At 38.6% G+C, this 23,257-nt stretch overlaps 1 protein-coding gene across 1 annotated transcript in view; it reads left to right on the top strand.

Annotated features, from left to right (window-relative positions):
- The window catches only part of RFC1 (replication factor C subunit 1), an 82,666-nt gene that overhangs the window by 6,110 nt on the left and 53,299 nt on the right, over positions 1-23,257 (top strand). Inside the window, exons 2-4 of the mRNA XM_079719426.1 lie at positions 13,972-14,100; positions 18,965-19,040; positions 22,194-22,316. Coding sequence (XP_079575552.1) covers positions 13,972-14,100; positions 18,965-19,040; positions 22,194-22,316 — 328 coding nt within the window. The remainder of the gene's footprint in view (positions 1-13,971; positions 14,101-18,964; positions 19,041-22,193; positions 22,317-23,257) is intronic.

Genomic DNA, 23,257 nt, shown 5'->3' with positions numbered 1-23,257 from the left:
TTGCATAGATCCTTAGAATTATGGTAAAACTATGAGGGGGCAGTCATGGTCAAGTAGAGAACTATGAAAGGGATTTGGAGTCAGAGGACCAGGTTGCATTCTGTTGTGCCATCTCTTCTAATCCCCACAGGAATCCTGTGGGGTAAGTGGCATTATGAGGAAACTAAGGGCCAGAGAAGTAAAGTAATTCATCCCAAGTGTCTGGAAGTAAGTGGCAAAACTGACAAAAAGCTTTTTTTTGTCTGACTTAATTCCACTTACTTACCTATAAAATGGAGATAAGACATTCTATTTGCCTTTATACCTCACAGAATCATCAGAAGAGATAAATCTATGTCCAGTAGCTGTAAGTAAAAATGTGAAAAACTTACTTGTTACTATTAGCTGTGTGTGCTAAAATGTTTTAATTTTTATGTGATTTTTGCCTAAATCTTTTGTCTTATTTGAACTGAACTGTTCAATTAGTAACTATTAAAAAACAAAGTAAGAAGGGTGAATTACTACTCTCTTTTGGTTCCCGAAATAAAACTATTTCTTTTACCATTTCCTTTAGAAATGAAATTACTAGGACAAAGGGTATGCACATTTAAAATCTTGATAGATATTGTTAGATTGTCTTGGAAAGGTTATGGCAATTTTTACTTTTTTTTTTTTTACTGTAAGAATGACTGAAAGTTTATTTCCATATAGCACTTTTTTTTTACATCTTTATTGGATTATAATTGCTTTACAGTGGTGTGTTAGTTTCTGCTTTATAACAAAGTGAATCAGTTATACATATACATGTGTTCCCATATCTCTTCCCTCTTGCGTCTCCCTCCCTCCCACCCTCCCTATCCCACCCCTTTAAGTGGTCAAAAAGCACCGAGCTAATCCCCCGTGCTATGCGGCTGCTTCCCACTAGCTATCTATTTTACGTTTGGTACTGTATATATGTCCATGCCACTCTCTCGCTTTGTCACAGCTTACCCTTCCCCCTCCCCATATCCTCAAGTCCATTCTCTAGTAGGTCTGTGTCTTTATTCCTGTCTTACCCCTAGGTTCTTCATGACATTTTTTTTTTCTTAAATTCCATATATATGTGTTAGCATACGGTATTTGTCTTTCTCTTTCGGACTTACTTCACTCTGTATGACGGACTCTGGGTCCATCCACCTCATTACAAATAGCTCAATTTCGTTTCTTTTTATGGCCGAGTAATATGGCATTGTATATATGTGCCACATCTTCTTTATCCATTCATCCGATGATGGACACTTAGGTTGTTTCCATCTCCTGGCTGTTGTAAATAGAGCTGCGATGAACATTTTGGTACATGACTCTTTTTGAATTATGGTTTTCTCAGGGTATATGCCCAGTAGTGGGATTGCTGGGTCATATGGTAGTTCTATTTGTAGTTTTTTAAGGAATCTCCATACTGTTCTCCATAGTGGCTGTACCAATTCACATTCCCACCAGCAGTGCAAGAGTATTCCCTTTTCTCCACACCCTCTCCAGCATTTATTGTTTCTAGATTTTTTGATGATGGCCGTTCTGACTGGTGTGAGATGATATCTCACTGTAGTTTTGATTTGCATTTCTCTAATGATTAATGATGTTGAGCATTCTTTCATGTGTTTGTTGGCAGTCTGTATATCTTCCTTGGAGAAATGTCTATTTAGGTCTTCTGCCCATTTTTGGATTGGGTTGTTTGTTTTTTTGTTATTGAGGTGCATGAGCTGCTTGTAAATTTTGGAGATTAATCCTTTGTCAGTTGCTTCATTTGCAAATATTTTCTCCCATTCTGAGGGTTGTCTTTTTTTAAAATTTTTTAAATTACTTATTTAAGATGAAAAATATGTCATGGTTGTTTTCATTTTGGTTACCAAGATGGCTAAACATTTCTCTGTAGGATTGTTACCCTGTTTGTATTTTTTGTTAATTATCTATTTACCCTCCCTCCCCCGCATGGATATTTTTGTTGTTATTATTATTTTTTTTATTAGTTTCTGCTTTATAACAAAGTGAATCAGTCATACATATACATCTGTTCCCACATCCCTTCCCTCATGCATCTCCCTCCCTCCCACCCTCCCCATCCCACCCCTCCAGGCGGTCACAAAGCACCGAGCTGATCTCCCTGTGCTCTGTGGCTGCTTCCCACTATCTATCTACCTTATGTTTGGTAGTGTATATATGTCCATGCCTCTCTTTCGCTTTGTCACAGCTTACCCTTCCCCCTCCCCATATCCTCAAGTCCATTCTCAAGTAGGTCTGTGTCTTTATTCCTGTTTTACCCCTAGGTTCTTCATGACTTTTTTTTTTAAATTCCATATATATGTGTTAGCATACGGTATTTGTCTTTCTCTTTGTGACTTACTTCACTCTGTATGACAGACTCTAGGTCTATCCACCTCATTACGAATAGCTCAGTTTCGTTTCTTTTTATGGCTGAGTAATATTCCATTGTATATATGTGCCACATCTTCTTTATCCATTCATCCGATGGACACTTAGGTTGTTTCCATCTCCGGGCTATTGTGAATAGAGCTGCAATGAACATTTTGGTACATGACTCTTTTTGAATTATGGTTTTCTCAGGGTATATGCCTAGTAGTGGGATTGCTGGGTCATATGGTAGTTCTATTTTTAGTTTTTTAAGGAACCTCCATACTGTTCTCCATAGTGGCTGTACCAATTCACATTCCCACCAGCAGTGCAAGAGTGTTCCCTTTTCTCCACACCCTCTCCAGCATTTATTTCTAGATTTCTTGATGGCCATTCTGACTGGTGTGAGATGATATCTCACTGTAGTTTTGATTTGCATTTCTCTAATGATTAATGATGTTGAGCATTCTTTCATGTGTTTGTTGGCAGTCTGTATATCTTCTTTGGAGAAATGCCTATTTAAGTCTTCTGCCCATTTTTGGATTGGGTTGTTTGTTTTTTTGCTATTGAGCTGCATGAGCTGTTTATAAATTTTGGAGATGAATCCTTTGTCAGTTGCTTCATTTGCAAATATTTTCTCCCATTCTGAGGGTTGTTTTTTGGTCTTGTTTATGGTTTCCTTTGCTGTGCATAAGCTTTGAACTTTCATTAGGTCCCATTTGTTTACTTTTGTTTTTATTTCCATTTCTGTAGGAGCTGAGTCAAAAAGGATCTTGCTGTGATTTATGTCATAGAGTGTTCTGCCTATGTTTTCCTCTAAGAGTTTGATAGTTTCTGGCCTTACATTTAGGTCTTTAATCCATTTTGAGCTTATTTTTGTGTATGGTGTTAGGGAGTGATCTTATCTCATACTTTTACATGTCCCTGTCCAGTTTTCCCGGCACCATTTATTGAAGAGGCTATCCTTTCTCCACTGTACATTCTTGCCTCCTTTATCAAAGATAAGGTGACCATATGTGCGTGGGTTTATCTCTGGGCTTTCTATCCTGTTCCATTGATCTATCTTTCTGTTTTTGTGCCAGTACCATACTGTCTTTTTTTTTTTTTTTTTTTTATTAGTTTCTGCTTTATAACAAAGTGAATCAGTCATACATATACATCTGTTCCCACATCCCCTCCCTCATGCATCTCCCTCCCTCCCACCCTCCCCATCCCACCCCTCCAGGCGGTCACAAAGCACCGAGCTGATCTCCCTGTGCTCTGCGGCTGCTTCCCACTATCTATCTACCTTACATTTGGTAGTGTATATATGTCCATGCCTCTCTTTCCCTTTGTCACAGCTTACCCTTACCCTTCCCCATATCCTCAAGTCCATTCTCAAGTAGGTCTGTGTCTTTATTCCCGTTTTACCCCTAGGTTCTTCATCACATTTTTTTTTTTTTAAATTCCATATATATGTGTTAGCATACGGTATTTGTCTTTCTCTTTCTGACTTACTTCACTCTGTATGACAGACTCTAGGTCTATCCACCTCATTACAAATAGCTCAGTTTCGTTTCTTTTTATGGCTGAGTAATATTCCATTGTATATATGTGCCACATCTTCTTTATCCATTCATCCGATGATGGACACTTAGGTTGTTTCCAGCTCCGGGCTATTGTGAATAGAGCTGCAATGAACATTTTGGTACATGTCTCTTTTTGAATTATGGTTTTCTCAGGGTATATGCCTAGTAGTGGGATTGCTGGGTCATATGGTAGTTCTATTTTTAGTTTTTTAAGGAACCTCCATACTGTTCTCCATAGTGGCTGTACCAATTCACATTCCCACCAGCAGTGCAAGAGTGTTCCCTTTTCTCCACACCCTCTCCAGCATTTATTGTTTCTAGATTTCTTGATGATGGCCATTCTGACTGGTGTGAGATGATATCTCATTGTAGTTTTGATTTGCATTTCTCTAATGATTAATGATGTTGAGCATTCTTTCATGTGTTTGTTGGCAGTCTGTATATCTTTTTTGGAGAAATGCCTATTTAAGTCTTCTGCCCATTTTTGGATTGGGTTGTTTGTTTTTTTGCTATTGAGCTGCATGAGCTGTTTATAAATTTTGGAGATTAATCCTTTGTCAGTTGCTTCATTTGCAAATATTTTCTCCCATTCTGAGGGTTGTCTTTTGGTCTTGTTTATGGTTTCCTTTGCTGTGCAAAAGCTTTGAAGTTTCATTAGGTCCCATTTGTTTATCTTTGTTTTTATTTCCATTTCTCTAGGAGGTGGGTCCAAAAGGATCTTGCTGTGATTTATGTCATAGAGTGTTCTACCTATGTTTTCCTCTAAGAGTTTGATAGTTTCTGGCCTTACATTTAGGTCTTTAATCCATTTTGAGCTTATTTTTGTGTATGGTGTTAGGGAATGATCTAATCTCATACTTTTACATGTCCCTGTCCAGTTTTCCCAGCACCACTTATTGAAGAGGCTGTCCTTTCTCCACTGTACATTCCTGCCTCCTTTATCAAAGATAAGTTGGCCATATGTGCGTGGGTTTATCTCTGGGCTTTCTATCCTGATCCACTGATCTATCTTTCTGTTTTTATGCCAGTACCACACTGTCTTAATTACTGTAGCTTTGTAGTATAGTCTGAAGTCAGGGAGCCTGATTCCTCCAGCTCCGTTTTTCGCTCTCAAGATTGCTTTGGCTATTCGGGGTCTTTTGTGTTTCCATACAAATTGTGAAATTTTTTGTTCTAGTTCTGTGAAAAATGCCAGTGGTAGTTTGATAGGGACTGCATTGAATCTGTAGATTGCTTTGGGTAGTAGAGTCATTTTCACAATGTTGATTCTTCCAATCCAAGAACATGGTACATCTCTCCATCTATTTGTATCATCTTTAACTTCTTTCATCAGTGTCTTATAATTTTCTGCATAGAGGTCTTTTGTCTCCTTAGGTAGGTTTATTCCTAGATACTTTATTCTTTTTGTTGCAGTGGTAAATGGGAGTGTTTTCTTGATTTCACTTTCAGATTTTTCATCATTAGTGTATCGGAATGCCAGAGATTACTGTGCATTAATTTTGTATCCTGCAACTTTACCAAATTCATTGATTAGCTCTAGTAGTTTTCTGGTAGCATCTTTAGGATTCTCTATGTATAGTATTATGTCATCTGCAAACAGTGACAGCTTTACTTCTTTTCTAATTTGGATTCCTTTTATTTCCTTTTCTTCTCTGATTGCTGTGGCTAAAACTTCCAAAACTATGTTGAATAAGAGTGGTGAGAGTGGGCAGCCTTGTCTTGTTCCTGATCTTAGTGGACATGGTTTCAGTTTTTCACCATTGAGGACGATGTTGGCTGTGGGTTTGTCATATATGGCCTTTATTATGTTGAGGAAAGTTCCCTCTATGCCTACTTTCTGCAGGTTTTTTTAAAAATCATAAATGGGTGTTGAATTTTGTCAAAAGCTTCCTCTGCATCTATTGAGATGATCATATGGTTTTTCTCCTTCAATTTGTTAATATGGTTTATCACGTTGATTGATTTGCGTATATTGATGAATCCTTGCATTCCTGGAATAAACCCCACTTGATCATGGTGTATGCTTCTTTTAATGTGCTGTTGGATTCTGTTTGCTAGTATTTTGTTGAGGATTTTTGCATCTATGTTCATCAGTGATATTGGCCTGTAGTTTTCTTTCTTTGTGACATCCTTGTCTGGTTTTGGTGTCAGGATGATGGTGGCCTCGTAGAATGAGTTTGGGAGTGTTCCTCCCTCTGCTATATTTTGGAAGAGTTTGAGAAGGATAGGTGTTAGCTCTTCTCTAAATGTTTGATAGAATTCGCCTGTGAAGCCATCCGTTCCTGGGCTTTTGTTTGTTGGAAGGTTTTTAATCACACCTTCAATTTCAGTGCTCCTGATTGGTCTGTTCATATTTTCTATTTCTTCCTGATTCAGTCTTGGCAGGTTGTGCATTTCTAAGAATTTGTCCATTTCTTCCAGGTTGTCCATTTTATTGGCATAGAGTTGCTTGTAGTAATCTCTCATGATCTTTTGTATTTCTCCAGTGTCAGTTGTTACTTCTCCTTTTTCATTTCTAATTCTATTGATTTGAGTCTTCTCCCGTTTTTTCTTGATGAGTCTGGCTAATGGTTTATCAATTTTGTTTATCTTCTCAAGGAACCAGCTTTTAGTTTTATTGATCTTTGCTATCATTTCCTTCATTTCTTTTTCATTTTTTTCTGATCTGATCTTTATAATTTCTTTCCTTCTGCTAACTTTGGGGTTTTTTGGTTCTTCTTTCTCTAATTGCTTTAGGTGCAAGGTTAGGTTGTTTATTCGAGATGTTTTCTGTTTCTTAAGGTGGGATTGTATTGCTATAAACTTCCCTCTTAGAACTACTTTTGCTGCATCCCATAGGTTTTGGGTCGTCATGTCTCTGTTGTCATTTGTTTCTAGGTATTTTTTGATTTCCTCTTTGATTTCTTCAGTGACCACTTCGTTATTAAGTGGTGTATTGTTTAGCCTCCATGTGTTTGTATTTTTTACAGATCTTTTCCTGTAATTGATATCTAGTCTCATAGCATTGTGGTCGGAAATGATACTTGATACAATTTCAGTTTTCTTAAATTTACCAAGGCTTGATTTGTGACCCAGGATATGTTCTGTCCTGGAGAATGTTCCATGAGCACTTGAGAAAAATGTGTATTCTGTTGTTTTTGGATGGAATGTCCTATAAATATTAATTAAGTCCATCTTGTTTAATGTATCATTTAAAACTTGTGTTTCCTTATTTATTTTCATTTTGGGTGATCTGTCCATTGGTGAAAGTGGGGTGTTAAAGTCCCCTACTATGAATGTGTTACTGTCGATTTCCCCTTTTATGGCTGTTAGCATTTGCCTTATGTATTGAGGTGCTCCTATGTTGGGTGCATAAATATTTACAATTGTTATATCTTCTTCTTGGATCGATCCCTTGATCATTATGTAGTGTCCTTCTTTGTTTCTTCTAATAGTCTTTATTTTAAAGTCTTTTGTCTGATATGAGAATTGCTACTCCAGCTTTCTTTTGATTTCCATTTGCATGGACTATCTTTTTCCATCCCCTTACTTTCAGTCTGTATGTGTCTCTAGGTCTGAAGTGGGTCTCTTGTAGACAGCATATATATGGGTCTTGTTTTTGTATCCATTCAGCCAGTCTGTGTCTTTTGTTGGGAGCATTTAATCCATTAACATTTAAGGTAATTATCGATATGTGTGTTCCTATTCCCATTTTCTTAATTGTATTGGGTTTGTTATTATAGGTTTTTTCCTTCTGTTGTGTTTCTTGCCTAGAGAAGATCCTTTAGCATTTGTTGTAAAGCTGGTTTGGTGGTGCTGAACTCTCTCAGCTCTTGCTTGTCTGTAAAGGTTTTAATTTCTCCATCAAATCTGAATGAGATCCTTGCTGGGTAGAGTAATCTTGGTTGCAGGTTTTTCTCCTTCATCACTTTAAATATGTCCTGCCAGTCCCTTCTGGCTTGCAGAGTTTCTGCTGAAAGATCAGCTGTTAACCTGATGGGGATTCCCTTGTGTGTTATTTGTTGTTTTTCCCTTGCTGCTTTTAATATGTTTTCTTTGTAATTAATTTTTGACAGTTTGATTAATACGTGTCGGCGTATTTCTCCTTGGATTTATTCTGTATGGGACTCTCTGTGCCTCCTGGACTTGATTAACTATTTCCTTTCCCATATTAGGGAAGTTTTCAACTATAATCTCTTCAAATATTTTCTCAGTCCCTTTCTTTTTCTCTTCTTCTTCTGGAACCCCTATAATTCGAATGTTGGTGCGTTTAATGTTGTCCCAGAGGTCTCTGAGACTGTCCTCAGTTCTTTTCATTCTTTTTTCTTTATTCTGCTCTGCAGTAGTTATTTCCACTATTTTATCTTCCACCTCACTTATCCATTCTTCTGCCTCAGTTACTCTGCTATTGATCCCATCTAGAGTATTTTTAATTTCATTTATTGTGTTGTTCATCATTGCTTGTTTCATCTTTAGTTCTTCTAGGTCCTTGTTAAATGTTTCTTGCATTTTGTCTATTCTATTTCCAAGATTTTGGATCATCTTTACTATCATTATTCTGAATTCTTTTTCAGGTAGACTGCCTATTTCTTCTTCATTTGTTAGGTCTGGTGGGTTTTTATCTTGCTCCTTCATCTGCTGTGTGTTTTTCTGTCTTCTCATTTTGCTTATCTGACTGTGTTTGGGGTCTCCTTTTTGCAGGCTGCAGGTTCATAGTTCCCGTTGTTTTTGGTGTCTGTCCCCAGTGGCTAAGGTTGTTTCAGTGGGTTGTGTAGCCTTCCTGGTGGAGGGGACTAGTGCCTGTGTTCTGGTGGATGAGGCTGGATGTTGTCTTTCTGGTGGGCAGGTCCACGTCTGGTGGTGTGTTTTGGGGTGTCTATGGACTTATTATGATTTTAGGCAGCCTCTCTGCTAATGGGTGGGGTTGTGTTCTTGTCTTGTTAGTTGTTTGGCATAGGGTGTCCAGCACTGTAGCTTGCTGGTCGTTGAGTGAAGCTGGGTGTTGGTGTTGAGATGGAGATCTCTGGGAGATTTTCGCCGTTTGATATTACGTGGAGCTGGGACCTCTCTTGTGGATCAGTGTCCTGAAGTTGGCTCTCCTACCTCCGAGGCACAGCACTGACTCCTGGCTGCAGCACCAAGAGCCTTTCATACACACGGCTCAGATTAAAAGGGAGAAAAAGTAGAAAGAAAGTAAGAAAGTAAGAAAGTAAGAGAGAGAGAGAGAGAGAGAGAGAGAGGGAGAGAAAGAGAGAAAGAGAGAAAGAAAGGAGGGAGGGAGGGAGGGAGGAAGGAGGAAGGAAGGGGGACGAAAGAAAGAAAGAAAGAAGATAAAATAAAATGAAGTTATTAAAATAAAAAATAATTATTAAGAAAAAAAATTTTTTGAAAGTAAAAACAAATAAACAAACCGGACGGATAGAACCCTAGGACAAATGGTGAAAGCAAAGCTATACAGACAAAATCTCACACAGAAGCATACACATACACACTCACAAAAAGAGGAAAAGGGGAAAAAATCATAAATCTTGCTCTCAAAGTCCACCTCCTCAATTTGGGATGATTCGTTGTCTATTCAGGTATTCCACAGATGCAGGGCACATCACGTTGATTGTGGAGATTTAATCCGCTGCTCCTGATGCTGCTGGAAGAGATTTCCCTTTCTCTTCTCTGTTCGCACAGCTCCTGGGGCTCCGCTTTGCATTTGGCCCCGCCTCTGCGTGTAGGTCGCTGGAGGATGTCTGTTCTTCGCTCAGACAGGACGGGGTTAAAGGAGCCGCTGATACGGGGACTCTGGCTCACTCAGGCTGGGGCGGGGGAGGGGTACGGAGTGCGGGGCGAGCCTGCGGCGGCAGAGGCCGGCGTGTCGTTGCACCAGCCTGAGGCGCGTTCTCCCGGAGAAGTTGTCCCTGGATCCCGGGACCCTGGCAGTGGTGGGCTGCACAGGCTCCCGGGAGGGGAGGTGTGGATAGTGACCTGTGCTCGCACAGAGGCTTCTTGGCGGCGGCAGCAGCAGCCTTAGCATCTCTTGCCCGTCTCTGGGGTCTGCGCTGTCAGCTGCGGCTCTCGCCCGTCTCTGGAGCTCCTTTAAGCAGTGCTCTGAATCCCCTGTCCTCGCGCACCCTGAAACAATGGTTTCTTGCCTCTTCGGCAGGTCCAGACTTTTTCCCGGACTCCCTCCCGGCTAGCCGTGTCGCACTAGCCCCTTCAGGCTGTGTTCACGCTGCCAGTCCTCTCCCTGCGCTCCGACGGAAGCCGGAGCCTCAGCTCCCAGCCCCGCCCGCCCCGGCGGGTGAGCAGACAAGCCTCTCGGGCTGGTCGGCACCGATCCTCTGTGCGGGAATCTCCCCGCTTTGCCCTCCGCAACCTTGTGGCTGCGCTCTCCTCCGCGGCTCCGAAGCTCCCCACCTCCGCCACCCTCAGTCTCCGCCCGCGAAGGAACGGGCTTCTGGTGTGTGGAGACCTTTCCTCCTTCACGGCTCCCTCCCACTGGTGCACGTCGCGTCCCTCTTCTTTTGTCTCTATTTATACTTTTTTCTTTTGCCCTACCCAGGTATGTGGGGGAGTTTCTTGCCTTTTGGGAGGTCTGAGGTCTTCTGCCAGCGTTCAGTAGGTGTTCTGTAGGAGTTGTTCCACGTGTAGATGTATTTCTGATGTATCTGTGGGGAGGCAGGTGATCTCCACGTCTTACTCTTCTGCCATCTTCCCCCCACCCCAATTTTTACTTTTATTAGCAGTGTAGTATGTGAGCATGTTTCCCCACAACTTTGACATATCTGAGCATTATCAGTCTTTTAACGCTTAGGGAAATATAATCAAGTTCTAATTTATCTGTTTATTATTTGTGAAGTTGAGCATCTTTTGTTATGTTTGTTATTTGCATTTCTTTATAATTTGTCTACTGGTAACTTTTTCTCATTTTTCTACTGGGTTATTTTTTATTGATTTGTAGGAGCCCTCTTATATATAACATGTTGTAGATATTTTCATGTTAGTTGCTTACATTTTAACTTTGTTTATGGCGTCTTTTGTTTTATTTTTATGCAGTCAAATCTGTCTTTCTTTATGGGTGGTTTCTAACCTTGATGTTCTGCTTGGAAGGACTTCCCTTTGCTAAGATTATAAAAGTAAACTTAAAAATTTGTTCCTTTTTCTATTAATATACTCAGCAAGGGGCTTCCCTGGTGGCGCAGTGCTTGGGAGTCCGCCTGCCGATGCAGGGGACGCGGGTTCGTGCCCCGGTACGGGAGGATCCCGCGTGCCGCGGAGCGGCTGGGCCCGTGAGCCATGGCCGCTGGGCCTGCGCGTCCGGAGCCTGTGCTCCGCAGCGGGAGAGGCCACAGCAGTGAGAGGCCTGCGTACCGCAAAAACAAAAAAACAAACAACAAAAAAATATACTCAGCAAGAATTATTCCGTGCATGTAAGAGTGCTGTCTAGATCCATTATTTGGGAATTCGATTAGTCACTAGTCTTTGAAGACCTGGAATACCAGACAGGGAATGTTAGTTAAGTCACCCTATAAATTAAAGTCAAATTGGTGACCTTTGGCTCTTAAATGTTCATACACCAGATGGCTGCTCACACTGGAGATAACCCCTAAAAAGGTGTGAGTAGAATCGCTTTCATTCTGATGTAAATTCTTTTCCGAAAGTTTAGATTTTTAATGTATATTGAGTTAGATCAGGATGCTGTAATTTAATTTTTCAGCTGCCGTCAGAGTATAAGGGCATGGGGAGTGGGAGAGTAGGGTAGAATAAAGGGAAAGGAAAAGAAAGGGGTTGTGAATAGGAAGAATTGCTTAGGGAGGAAAGGTTGCAACAATGCTGAGGATTGGCAGTATGGAACAGACAAAAATTAGAGAGCTCAACGTTACCAACAGTTCCATTTCCTGAATTATATTTTGTTTTCTTTCTCTTGCTTTTTTAAGTATTTGTGGTTCCAACACAGATGGAAAACCACCATTGACTTTAAGCTGATTATTAATATTTAGTTTTGATATTCCCATGGTGCATGTGTGCTGTGTGTGTGTGTATGTGTTTAAAAAATCACCACTGTTTGAATGAAGACTCACTTGGTAATTTCAAAAGTGAAACTCCAATGTGAAACTCTCATTTCCTCCAGAAGCAATAAAGTAAGTAGTTGTTAGCCTCAAACTCAATTCTTTGCAAATTATAGGGAAGACTGTGGCTTTCTGGCTTACTTATTCCTCTAACTTTTCTTTAGCGACTGACACAAATGTCTCAGTTTCATAACTGAGGTATCCATTCTGCAAACAGTATATTTTAGACTTAGATTTTATTAGGATGGATTTGTGACTTTTTTATATTAAGAAATTTACAAAAGAGGGTATAAAACTAGGGAAGTCTGTAACCTTTCAAAAAAAATTTAACATGTCTGTGTACCTCATTTATCTGTTTTCTTTATTGCCTTAACCACAAAGCTGTGTGTTTGTGTGTGTCTTTGTATAACACACTTGTTTGGGATTTTTGACATTTTAAGGGTTTGACAAGTACTGCCAGGATCTAGGTGAAAAATTGTTACCTTTCTTACACTTGGTAAAGTACTTTTAACAGGCATTTTCCTCACTACAATAGAGATAGGTTGGAACAGGTAAAAAGAATTGAAGACTCAGGCTTATGACCATTAAGGATAGGAATAGGGAAAACAATACAACAGGCTCTTGAGCCCATCCTTTGGAATTCAGATCCTAAATTCTCACTATACTTTGTTCCTTATACCCTTGCCTGTGAGCAGAGACAACTGTAAATGGGGATGTTTCAGTGACATGAAGGGATAATCGTTCATAAATGAGGGAGAAGGGAAGTTTTTACTCAGCCAGTATTGTGATAGATGTATGATTAATCCTCATAAAGTGTAGGGAGTATTAGTCTCACTTTACTGATGAGAAAACAGATTAAAGTAACTTGCTCAGGGTCACCCAGCTAGAAAGCGCTAGAGCAGAGATTCATACCAGAGGTTTCTCATTCTAAGGTCTATTCCCTGTTCTCTATACCACAGTTTCTTCAAAGCTAAAATCTAAAAGGGTAGGGAAGAATATGTATGCGAAGGATAAGAAAGGTGAGTGATATTAATTGTAAATTACATTGTAAGTGTTTCAGTATGATTAATATGATTCTGTTGTTTAACATGGGGTAGAGTAATTGAAGAAAGTATTGTAGTCAAAATTTTTTCTTCAGAATTTGGAAAAATCATGGAAAGGAAAAGAATTTCAAGGTTCTTAGTTATTAAGGTCTTAAATGATCAGGGTTCTGAGAGTTATTCTTCTCTCAAACTGGAGTATAAATCCCATAGGTGGGACTTCCCTGGTGGCACAGTGGATAAGACTCCATGCTCCCAGTGCAGGGGCCTCGGGTTCGATCCCTGGTCAGGGAACTAGATCCCACATGCATGCCATAACTAAGGAGCCCTGGAGGTGCAACTAAGGAGCCTGCCTGCTGCAACTAAGACCCAGTGTAACCAAATAAGTAAATATTAAAAACAAAATCCCATAGGCAAGGATTATGTTCTTCAGCTCTTTGTCTTTTCACCTACTATGCCCGAGATGATGGGGTATGTGCATGCACGATCAATAAATGCTTGTTACTTGACTCTTTAGTAGTTGTGCTATCATTAGGAAAAATTTCCTTTGTTTATTTTTGCCCTGTTTTTGGCCAGATTCTGAGAATTAATATTACTTTTCATTAGGCACATTATTTTTTTAATCTTTTTTTTGGGGGTGGGGGGATGCATACCATGTGGCTTGCGGGATCTTAGTTCCCCAACCAGGGATTGAACCTGGGCCCTCAGCAGTGAAAGTGAGGAGTCCTAACCACTGGACCAGCAGGAAAGTCCCCAGACATATTATTTTTAACTGAGGTAATTTTATCAGTTAACTTTTGTATGTAGAAAGAATGCTGCTGCACACATAGCACTATCTCATTATAAAGAAATTACTGAGAGTAAACCAGTGTGTGTGGAGAGTTGTTCCTTTTTACAATTGAAATTAGAATTTTGTGCAGTTAATGTTTGTTTATGAGTCTCCTTTTTTGCTTCTAGGATATTCGAAAATTCTTTGGGGTTATACCAAGTGGAAAGAAAGTTGTAAGTGAAACAGCAAAGAAGAATGAGAAAACGAAGTCTGCTGAAGAAACTATAAAAACGAAGAAAGGAATAAAGGAAATCAAGGTCAGTTTTCCAGATACAATGTTGAATTGTATAAAATAAACCCAGGGTTTCCCAGGTGGCGCAGTGGTTGAGAGTCCGCCTGCCGATGCAGGGGACACGGGTTCGTGCCCTGGTCCAGGAAGATCCCACATGCCACGGAGCAGCTAGGCCCGTGAGCCATGGCCGCTGAGCCTGCGCGTCCGGAGCCTGTGTTCCACAACGGGAGAGGCCACAACAGTGAGAGGCCCGTGTACCGCAAAAAACAAACAAACAAACAAAAAAACAAAAATAAAATAAACCCAGTTCTGAGATTTGATGTATTTGGAGCCTCGAGTAAATATAGATTTCAACTCATTTAGCAGAGGAAGAAGAAAAGTAATAAGGTATTACTTATTTCTGGTTAATATATCTTACTGCATTCATAGCTTGGTGTTTTCCTTCACTAGACATGGAACCCTTTTTAGTTGTTAAAACTTTGTGTTTTAAGACCAAAATTTGCTCATAAAGACAGGAGTGCCAGGTGAATGGTATTGGGCTTCTGGTGAGGGAAGGCTTTGGAGGAAAGCTTTATTCTTTTTCCTGTCCTCCTTGGGCCTCAGAGAAGTTAAGATATAACGTCACTGTGAAAAACAGGCAATGACTACAATAGTGTATTTGAGTTAATATTGTTCCACTTTGTGTAAAATATAAGAATTCTGCAACTCTACAGGTCTGTTTACCACCACCCCATCCTTTATGCCCTAATTGGCATATGTATTATATCGACATATTAATACTCCACACTCAGTGTAATAATTATTGCTGTAAACTGACCTTATTTTGAAGAAATTAAAAGAAGAAAATTGATTTGTAACCACCTGTGGTGATGGATGTTAATGACTTAGGATCATTTTGCAATATATACAAATATCAAATCTTCATGTTATACACCTGAAACTAATACAATGTTACATGTCAGTTATTTCTCAATAAAAACTTACTTTAAATTAATAAGATAAACAAAATTAAACAAAATTTTAAAAATATGTAAGATTAAAATTATAAACAAATACATATAATTTAAAATAAGCAAACCATCAAAATCATCAATAAATTATAATTTAAACACATAATTTTTTTTATTTCTTAGGTGAGACTAAAATAAAAACCTCAGTTTTCTGCTCTGCAAAAAAAAAAAAAAAAAGAGGAGAATTGATCTTTTATACTTAACTATGTATTTGCTGCTTCTAGTGCTTTTCATTTCTTATTGAAGATCTGAATTTCCATCTAATATCATTTTCTTAAAACCTGAAGAATTTTTTTAAGCGTTTCTTGTAGAGTAGGTCTGTTGGCAATGAATCCTGTAAGTTTTTGTTTATCTAAAAATGTCTTTATTTTGCCTTCATTCTTGAAGGATATTTTTGCTGGATATAGAGTTTTGGATTGACAGTTTGTTTCAGCACTTAAAAATGTCCCATTCTTTTTTTGGCCTCCATTTTTTCTGGTGAGATGTTAGCAGTCATGTTATATTCTCTTGTACGTAATGTGTTATTTTTCTCATGCTGCTTTAAAAGATTTTCTCTTTATCTTTGGGTTTCAGCTTTGCCCATGGTGTACCTGTGTGTGATTTTCTTGTGTTTATACTGTTTAGGGTTTCTGAGCTTCTTGACTCTGTAAATATATATCTTTCTTCAAATTTGAGAACTTTTGCCATTATTTCTTCAAATATATTTCTGCCTCATTCTGTCTCTCCTCTTCTTATGGGATTCCAATTATATACACATTACAATTTTGGAATTATGGGACTTCCCTGGTGGTCCAGTGGGTAAGACTCCATGCTCCCAGTGCAGGGGTCCCGGGTCGATCCCTGGTCTGGGAACCAGATCCTGCATGCATGCCACAACTAAGAGTTTGCATGCTGTAACTAAGAAGTCCTCATGCTGCAACTAAAGATCCCATGTGCCGCAGCTAAGACCTGGTGCAGCCAAAATAAATAAATAAATAAATAAATATGTTAAAAAAAAAGAATTTTGGAATTGCATCACAGATCATTGCAGCTTATTCATTTTTATTCCTTTTTTTTCTCTGTACTTCAGATTGGATAATTTCTCTATTACTATCCTCAAGTTCTTTGACTCTTCTGTCATCTCCAATTTGCTATTAAGCCTATGCAGTGAATATTTTGTTTTAAGTATTATATTTTTCAGTTCTAGCATTGCCTACTAATTCTAACGTCTGGATTCATCTCAGTTTAGTGCCTTTTATCTTGAGTCTGTGGGTCATGTGTTAGTCAGTTTAGGCTACCATAAAATACCGTAGACTGGCTGACTTAAAACAACAGGAATTTATTTTCTTACTGTTCTGGAAGCTAGAAGTCTATGATTAAGGTTCCAGTCAATTCAGTTTCTCTCGAGAACTCTCTTTCTGGTTTGCAGATGGCTCCCTTCTTGCTGAGTCTTCACATAGCCTTTCCTTGGTGTGAGCACGTGGGGAGAGAGGTTGAGAGACAGAGTGAGTGAGTGTATGCACGTGAGTTCTCTGGTTTCTCATCTTTTTTTTTTTTTTTTTTTTTTTTTTTTGTGTTACGCGGGCCTCTCACTGCTGTGGCCTCTCCCGTTGCGGGGCACAGGCTCCGGACGCGCAGGCTCAGCGGCCATGGCTCACGGGCCCAGCCGCTCCGCGGCATGTGGGATCTTCCCTGACCGGGGCAAGAACCCGCGTCCCCCGCATAGGCAGGCGGACTCTCAACCACTGCGCCACCAGGGAAGCCCTGGTTTCTCATCTTATAAGGACACTAACTTGTCAGATCAGGGCTCTACCCTTATGACTTCATTTAACCTTAATTACCTCCTTAGAGACTCCATCTCCAAACACAGCCATACTGGGGGTTAGGGATTCAATGTATGAATTTTGAGGGGATACAAGCTTTCATTCCATAATATTCTGCCAATGGTCCCCCAAAATTCATGTCCTTTTTGCATGCAAAATACATTTATTCCATTCTAAAGCCCCCCAGAGTCTTAATTCAGTGCATCACCAGTTCTAAAGTCTGAAGTCCAAAGGCTTATCTAAATATCATCTAAATCATATATGGGTGAGACTTAGGTATGATGCATCCTGAGACAAAATTCTTCTCCAGCTGTGAACCTGTGAAACCAGACAAAATATGTGCTCCCAAAATATAATAGTAAGACAGGCATAGAATACACATTCCCATTTCAAAAGGGAGAAATCAGAAGAAAGAAGGGGTGACAGGTGCCAAGCAAGTCTAAAACCTAGCAAGGCAAATTCTGTTTGATCTTGTTTGATGAAATATCTGGGTACCTGTGGCCCAGTCAAGTTGACAGATAAAAGTAACCATCACAGGTCACATTTCCTATATCTTTGTACATCTGGTTATTTTGGATTTACCTTGCATAGTGTGAATTTACAACGTAGTAACTTTGGATTCTGTTATTTCCTCCAAAGGGTGTTTTAGTTTAGCAGGCAGTTAACTTGCCTGAACTCAAACTCCATACTCTTGTCCACTCTGTTATGGGCAGCATCTGAAATCTTTGTTCAATTTTTTTTAACCTTAGCTGGGCACTTCGAGTTTTTCTGTGCATATATAGTTCAGGAGACAGCCACAGATTTGGGCTAAGTTTATTGACAGAATTTGGAACACCCCTTCTGTGGCTCTCTCCCTCTTGGGATACCCCTTTCTCTCACTTCTGAATTATTGTCATTGTTTCTAACCCTGTCCTCTAGTCTGGTGGTGTATTTGAATTACAATGGTTTATTCATCTCATTTTCTTCCAAGCTAGTTGATTGTGCTTAAGTTTTTGAAGTTTTATTATAATGGATAGAAACATATTTCTACCTTGTAATTGATTATAGTCGGTTTTTTTGCTGTCGGCTTTCTTGGTTTTTGGGGGGAAAATTTGAATGTGTTAGAAATGTGATGTATAACTACAAAATATTTGTAATACCTTATGAATATGCTAGAAATCTGTATATAACTAAAAAATATAAATATTAATACCCTTTGCCTTGGTTTTATTTAGTTTTCCACCAGGCAATGAGTAGTGATAGGCCCACAACTCCTTAGCTTTTATTTCTGTCTCAATTTTTCATTTTCAGGAAGCACTTGCCTTGTAATATCCGATATCCTTTTACTCTTTGTTATACATAGGTTAGTGTTGAAAGTGGAAATGAATAATAATATAGCCTTTTCTACAATCCTGCCTTTGCCATCTGATGCAATTATTATCCGGCTTATTCTCTCCCCTGCTCCTCCCCCTGCCCCAAGTTTTATTGAGAAATAATTGACATACACCACTGTATAAGTTTGAGGTGTACAGCATGATGGTTTGACTTACATATATTATGAAAGGATTACCATAGTGGTTACCACATGTGGGTGCAGATACCTTTTCAAGTTAGTGTTTTGTTTCCTTTGGTTATATTCTCAGAAGTGGAATTGCTGGGTCGTATGGTAGTTAGTTCTATTTTAAATATTTTGAGGAACCTCCATACTGTTTTCTATAGTGGCTGCACTGATTACAGTCCCACCAACGATGCACAAGGGTTCCCTTTTCTCCACACCCACACCAGCATTTGTTATCTCTTATCTTTTTGATGATGGGTCTGGCCTGTTCTTTAGCCTAATTCGGGCATTACTGACATTTGGGGCAGGATAATTCTTCGTTGTGGAGGACTGTCCTGTGCATTGCAGGATGTTTAATAGTATCCCTCGTCTACCCACTGTATGCCAGTAACACCCTCACCCCAGTTATGACAAGCAGAAATGTTTCCTGGGGGGGCAGCGTTCCTCTAGTTGTGAACTATTGAGCCCAAATCTAATGAGGAAAAAACAGCTAAGGTATATGGGCTTCTCTGTGTTCTAATTATACTGTGATGTTTATAGGTAAATCGTTCTTGTAAAGAAGATGACTTCAAGCAGAAGCAACCAAACAAGAAAAAGAGGATCATCTATGATTCAGGTAATATTTCTTTTGAGGAGCTTTCAAGTTTAAAAACTATTTTGTATCTGTTACAACAGTGTTTTCCAGACTGACGTTCTGAGACACACAGCTCTCTGTGATGTTAACAGGTGCTGTAAGAAGAGGGTTCTATGTTCAAGTAAAGTTGAAAACAACTTTATTATACTACAGAATTTATCAGAGCTGAAATATGTTAATATATTAAAGTTTTGTTCGGGAGGGGAGATAGTATATACAGCGTGTCTGAAACTTACTTTGAATATGGTATGTTTATTTTTAAAAATATTCATATTAACTTCTCTTTCAGCTGAGGTTCTTAGAAACTGAATTTGAAAAATAGTGCCATAAAATGTTGCTTTAGAAACAAAGATCTAAAATATAATTTTTGTGCTTTTGATCTGGTTCTTTTTTGTTGCAGTTAAAAAGGAACAAACACAATTTAAAAACTTTGAATATACAGTTGACCCTTGAATAATGCAAGGGTTGGGGCTTCAACCCCCCTTGTAGTTGAAAATCTGCATATAACTTTTGACTCCCCGCAAAACTTAAGCAATAATAGCCTACTGCTGATCAGAAGCCTTGTCAATAACATAAAAAGTCAATTAATACATATTTTGTATGTTATATATATATTTTTTACTATATACTTACAATAAGTAAGCTAGAGAAAAGAAACTGTTATTAAGAGAATCTTAAGGCAGAGAAAATACCTTTACAGTACTGTACTGTATTTATTGATACTGTAAGTTTATGTCATCTGTTTACAAGATGAATCATCTCTCAGTACCTACATCAACATTGTCTAATATGATACAAAAGACTGTAGATGTTATATGTATTACTAATGCTAGACGTCAAAAATGAAAAGGTAATGTGAAAAGGAAGTTCGTATTTATTTACAGATATAACGATTCATGCATTGATAATGAAGAAACAGCAGTATGATTGTTGATTCAGGTAGTATTTGTTAGCCTAGTGTTATTGATACAATTGCTTCATGATAGCCTAGCCTATGCACTAATGAATGAATCTGTTATAAAATTTTGGCATACAGTATTATAGTCATATTCATAGTACAGTATTGGAAACATTGTTACATTAAAAAAAAAACTCACCTGTGATGATAGATAGGCTGATATGCAGTTTCTCCAGTTACAGAGAGGCATACTGTATAGTAATGTAATTCTTTGAAAGCAAAGTTATAAAACAGAAAACTAACACATTAATTTTATATTAAAGATCACCTTATACCTACGTAGGGCTAGACTAGTATCTACATATATTTTATGCATTCATAACATACGTTTTTTTTTTTTTTTTTTTTTTTTTTTTTTTTTTTTGCGGTACGCGGGCCTCTCACTGTTGTGGCCTCTCCCGTTTTGGAGCACAGGCTCCGGACGCGCAGGCTCAGCGGCCACGGCTCACGGGCCCAGCCGGTCCGCGGCATGTGGGATCTTCCCGGACCGGGGCACGAACCCGTGTCCCCTGCATCGGCAGGCGGACTCTCAACCACTGCGCCACCAGGGAAGCCCCATAACATACGTTTTTCTTAACCTTTTCGTTATTTCTAGGGTACGTGGTTTGTCTCTTTTTTTCAAATTGTTGCAAATCTCCAAAAGTTTTTCCAACGTATTTATTGAAAAAAATCTGTGTATAAGTAGACATGTGCAATTCAAACTCATGTTCAAGGATCAACTGTACTTTTAAGATAGGGAACATACACTTCTATGCATGCATTTTATGATATGTTAAAATAATGGTAGAACTCAGGAAGTTTTAGGTTTTGCTTTTTCTGGAGAAGATCTATTTGGTATGAATTCTTAAAATTAGAAATGTAACCTAAGGAAGTATTTATAGATTGTTAGGATTTTGACAGTGGTAGCAAAGATTCTGACTCATTTTCTAAAAGTACTTGAGTGTCTATCGTGAGTCTTTTACTGCTGTATAGAATTGTAAAGAATTTGAAATAAGTACATATCACCATTTCTCAGGAGTTTCCATCTTTTGGGAGAGTGGAAATTTAATTGTTTGATACATTTTAGAACAGTATGAGACAGGATTTAAAAATGTGTGGTGAGAGGAAGAGGAAGGACACTAAAGTTTCTGAAACTCCTCTATTGTGTACCACACGTGTACTAGGTATTTATACTTTGTCTTGATTTATATTTAAGTGCTCTGGGTGATTAGATTGTGGTAGACAGAATAATGGCCCCCAAAGATGTCCACACTCTAGTTACTAGAACCTGTGTATATGTTAGGTTACGTGGCAAAAGGGAATTAAAATTGTAGGTGACATTAAGGTTGATGATCAGATGACCTTAAAGTAGGGAGATTATCTGGATGGGCCCAATGTGGTCACAAAGAAGAGGAAGGCAGAAGAAGAGATTTAGAGAGAGATTGACTATGGAAGAAGGTTAGAGAATTAGAGAGATGGCAGCTTGAGAAGGACTTTGCCTAATGTTGCAGGCTTTGAAGATGGAGGAAGTGGGGGCCATGAGCTAAGGAATGCTAGCAGTCACTAGAAACTAAAAAGGTGAGGAAATGGATTCTTCCCTATAGTATCCAGAAAGGATCACAGCCATCCTGATGCTTGATTTTAGCCCAGTGAGACCCAAATTGGATTTCCAACCTCCAGAACTGTGAGATAATACATTTGTGTTGGTTTGTTGTTTTTTTTGGCTGCTTCACGCGGCATGCGAGATCTTAGTTCCCTGACCAGGGTTAGAACCCGTGACCCCTGCAGTGGAAGCACGGAGTCCTAACCACTGGGCCGCCGGGGAATTCCCCATTTGTGTTGTTTTAAGGCACTAAGTTTGTGGTGATTTGTTACAGCAGCAACAGAAAAGTAATACAAAGGCTTAACACTGGATAGAAGGCAACCTGTGAGAATTTATGAAAGAGATTTGCCTTGAAAGGGTCTTGAGGAATTGGTTAATAATAACCGCTTTAAGGGAATTCCATGGTGGTCCAGTGGTTAGGACTTGGTGCTTTTACTGCTGTGGGCCCAGGTTTGATCCCTGGTCAGAGAACTAAGATCCCGAAAGATGCATGGCACAGCCAAAAAACAAACAAAACAAAACAAAAAAAACCCACTTTAAAAACACATTGTATTATACTATTTCTTTTCAAAGTTTTAATTTTCCTCTCATTTAGATTCAGAATCAGAGGAGACAGTGCAGGTAAAAAACTCCAAAAAGCAACCAGAAAAATTGCCACTGTCTTCTAAACCTGCTAAAATTCGACACCAGGATCCTGTTACATACATTTCAGAAACAGGTAAGGGTACTGAATATGTTTATTGTTTTAGAAAAAAGCGCAGTGTGTGTTATGTTCTTGAGCTTCTCGTTGGTATCTAAATGTACCTCCTTCACTTTGAACTGAATTTCTGTTGCCTTTTTTGGTTTGTTGAATTATATTTACCAGGGGAAGGTTGTAATTATCTTTGGCATTTTCTGTGAGTTAAAGGCCAATTACAGGGGAATTGGTTCTTAGAATTTTTTTAAAGTGCTGTATATTGAAGCATATATGTTTAAGCTCTGTCTTGAATCATATATTCAAATATTATTGGGTTGTTTTAAAACTTTTTAATGTAAGTTTTTTTATCTTGGGTGTTAAAGTCATAACAATCTAAATATATAATGACTATTCATATTTGTGCTTTATAATCTAGCACAGATGTGACCTAAATTCCTTATATTCTCTGGTGACACAAAAGATTTTAGCATTGGCTTTTAAAAAAAAAGATTGTTATTGTATTTATATTTATTTGAGCTGTTTTGAGTGGTCAAAAAATAAGACATTTATAAATGTACCCTAAGATTTCATAGTATAAATAATTGTTTCATAGATAGTATTCTTTTATGGTGAGGAACCCTGAATTATATTGTCATCTTAGGAAAAAACACTTAGATGGGTTCATTATAAAGTCATTTAGATTTTAGCATTGTTAACTCCTAGAGGAGACCATCTTCAAATTCACAGAACCTGTTTTATCAGTTCCTATATAGAAATGCTTAAAGGGGCCATGAGAGCATCTGATACCTCATTAGTTTGTTCATCTTAAGGAAAACCTCTGACATCATTATTTTTAGCACTCTGCTACTTGTATTGCTAGTGAAGTGAATACACCTGGTTTGAAGAGACAGGGTAAAAACCACAATTATTTTGATACAGCATGTTACAACTTACATTCAACAGGCATTTATTGATTGTCTTTT

Source organism: Hyperoodon ampullatus (genome assembly GCF_949752795.1).
Source record: "Hyperoodon ampullatus genome assembly, chromosome: 1".
Lineage (NCBI taxonomy): Eukaryota > Metazoa > Chordata > Mammalia > Artiodactyla > Ziphiidae > Hyperoodon > Hyperoodon ampullatus.
Note: the sequence above shows the minus strand (reverse complement) of the source record. Positions and strands in the feature narration are given on the sequence as shown.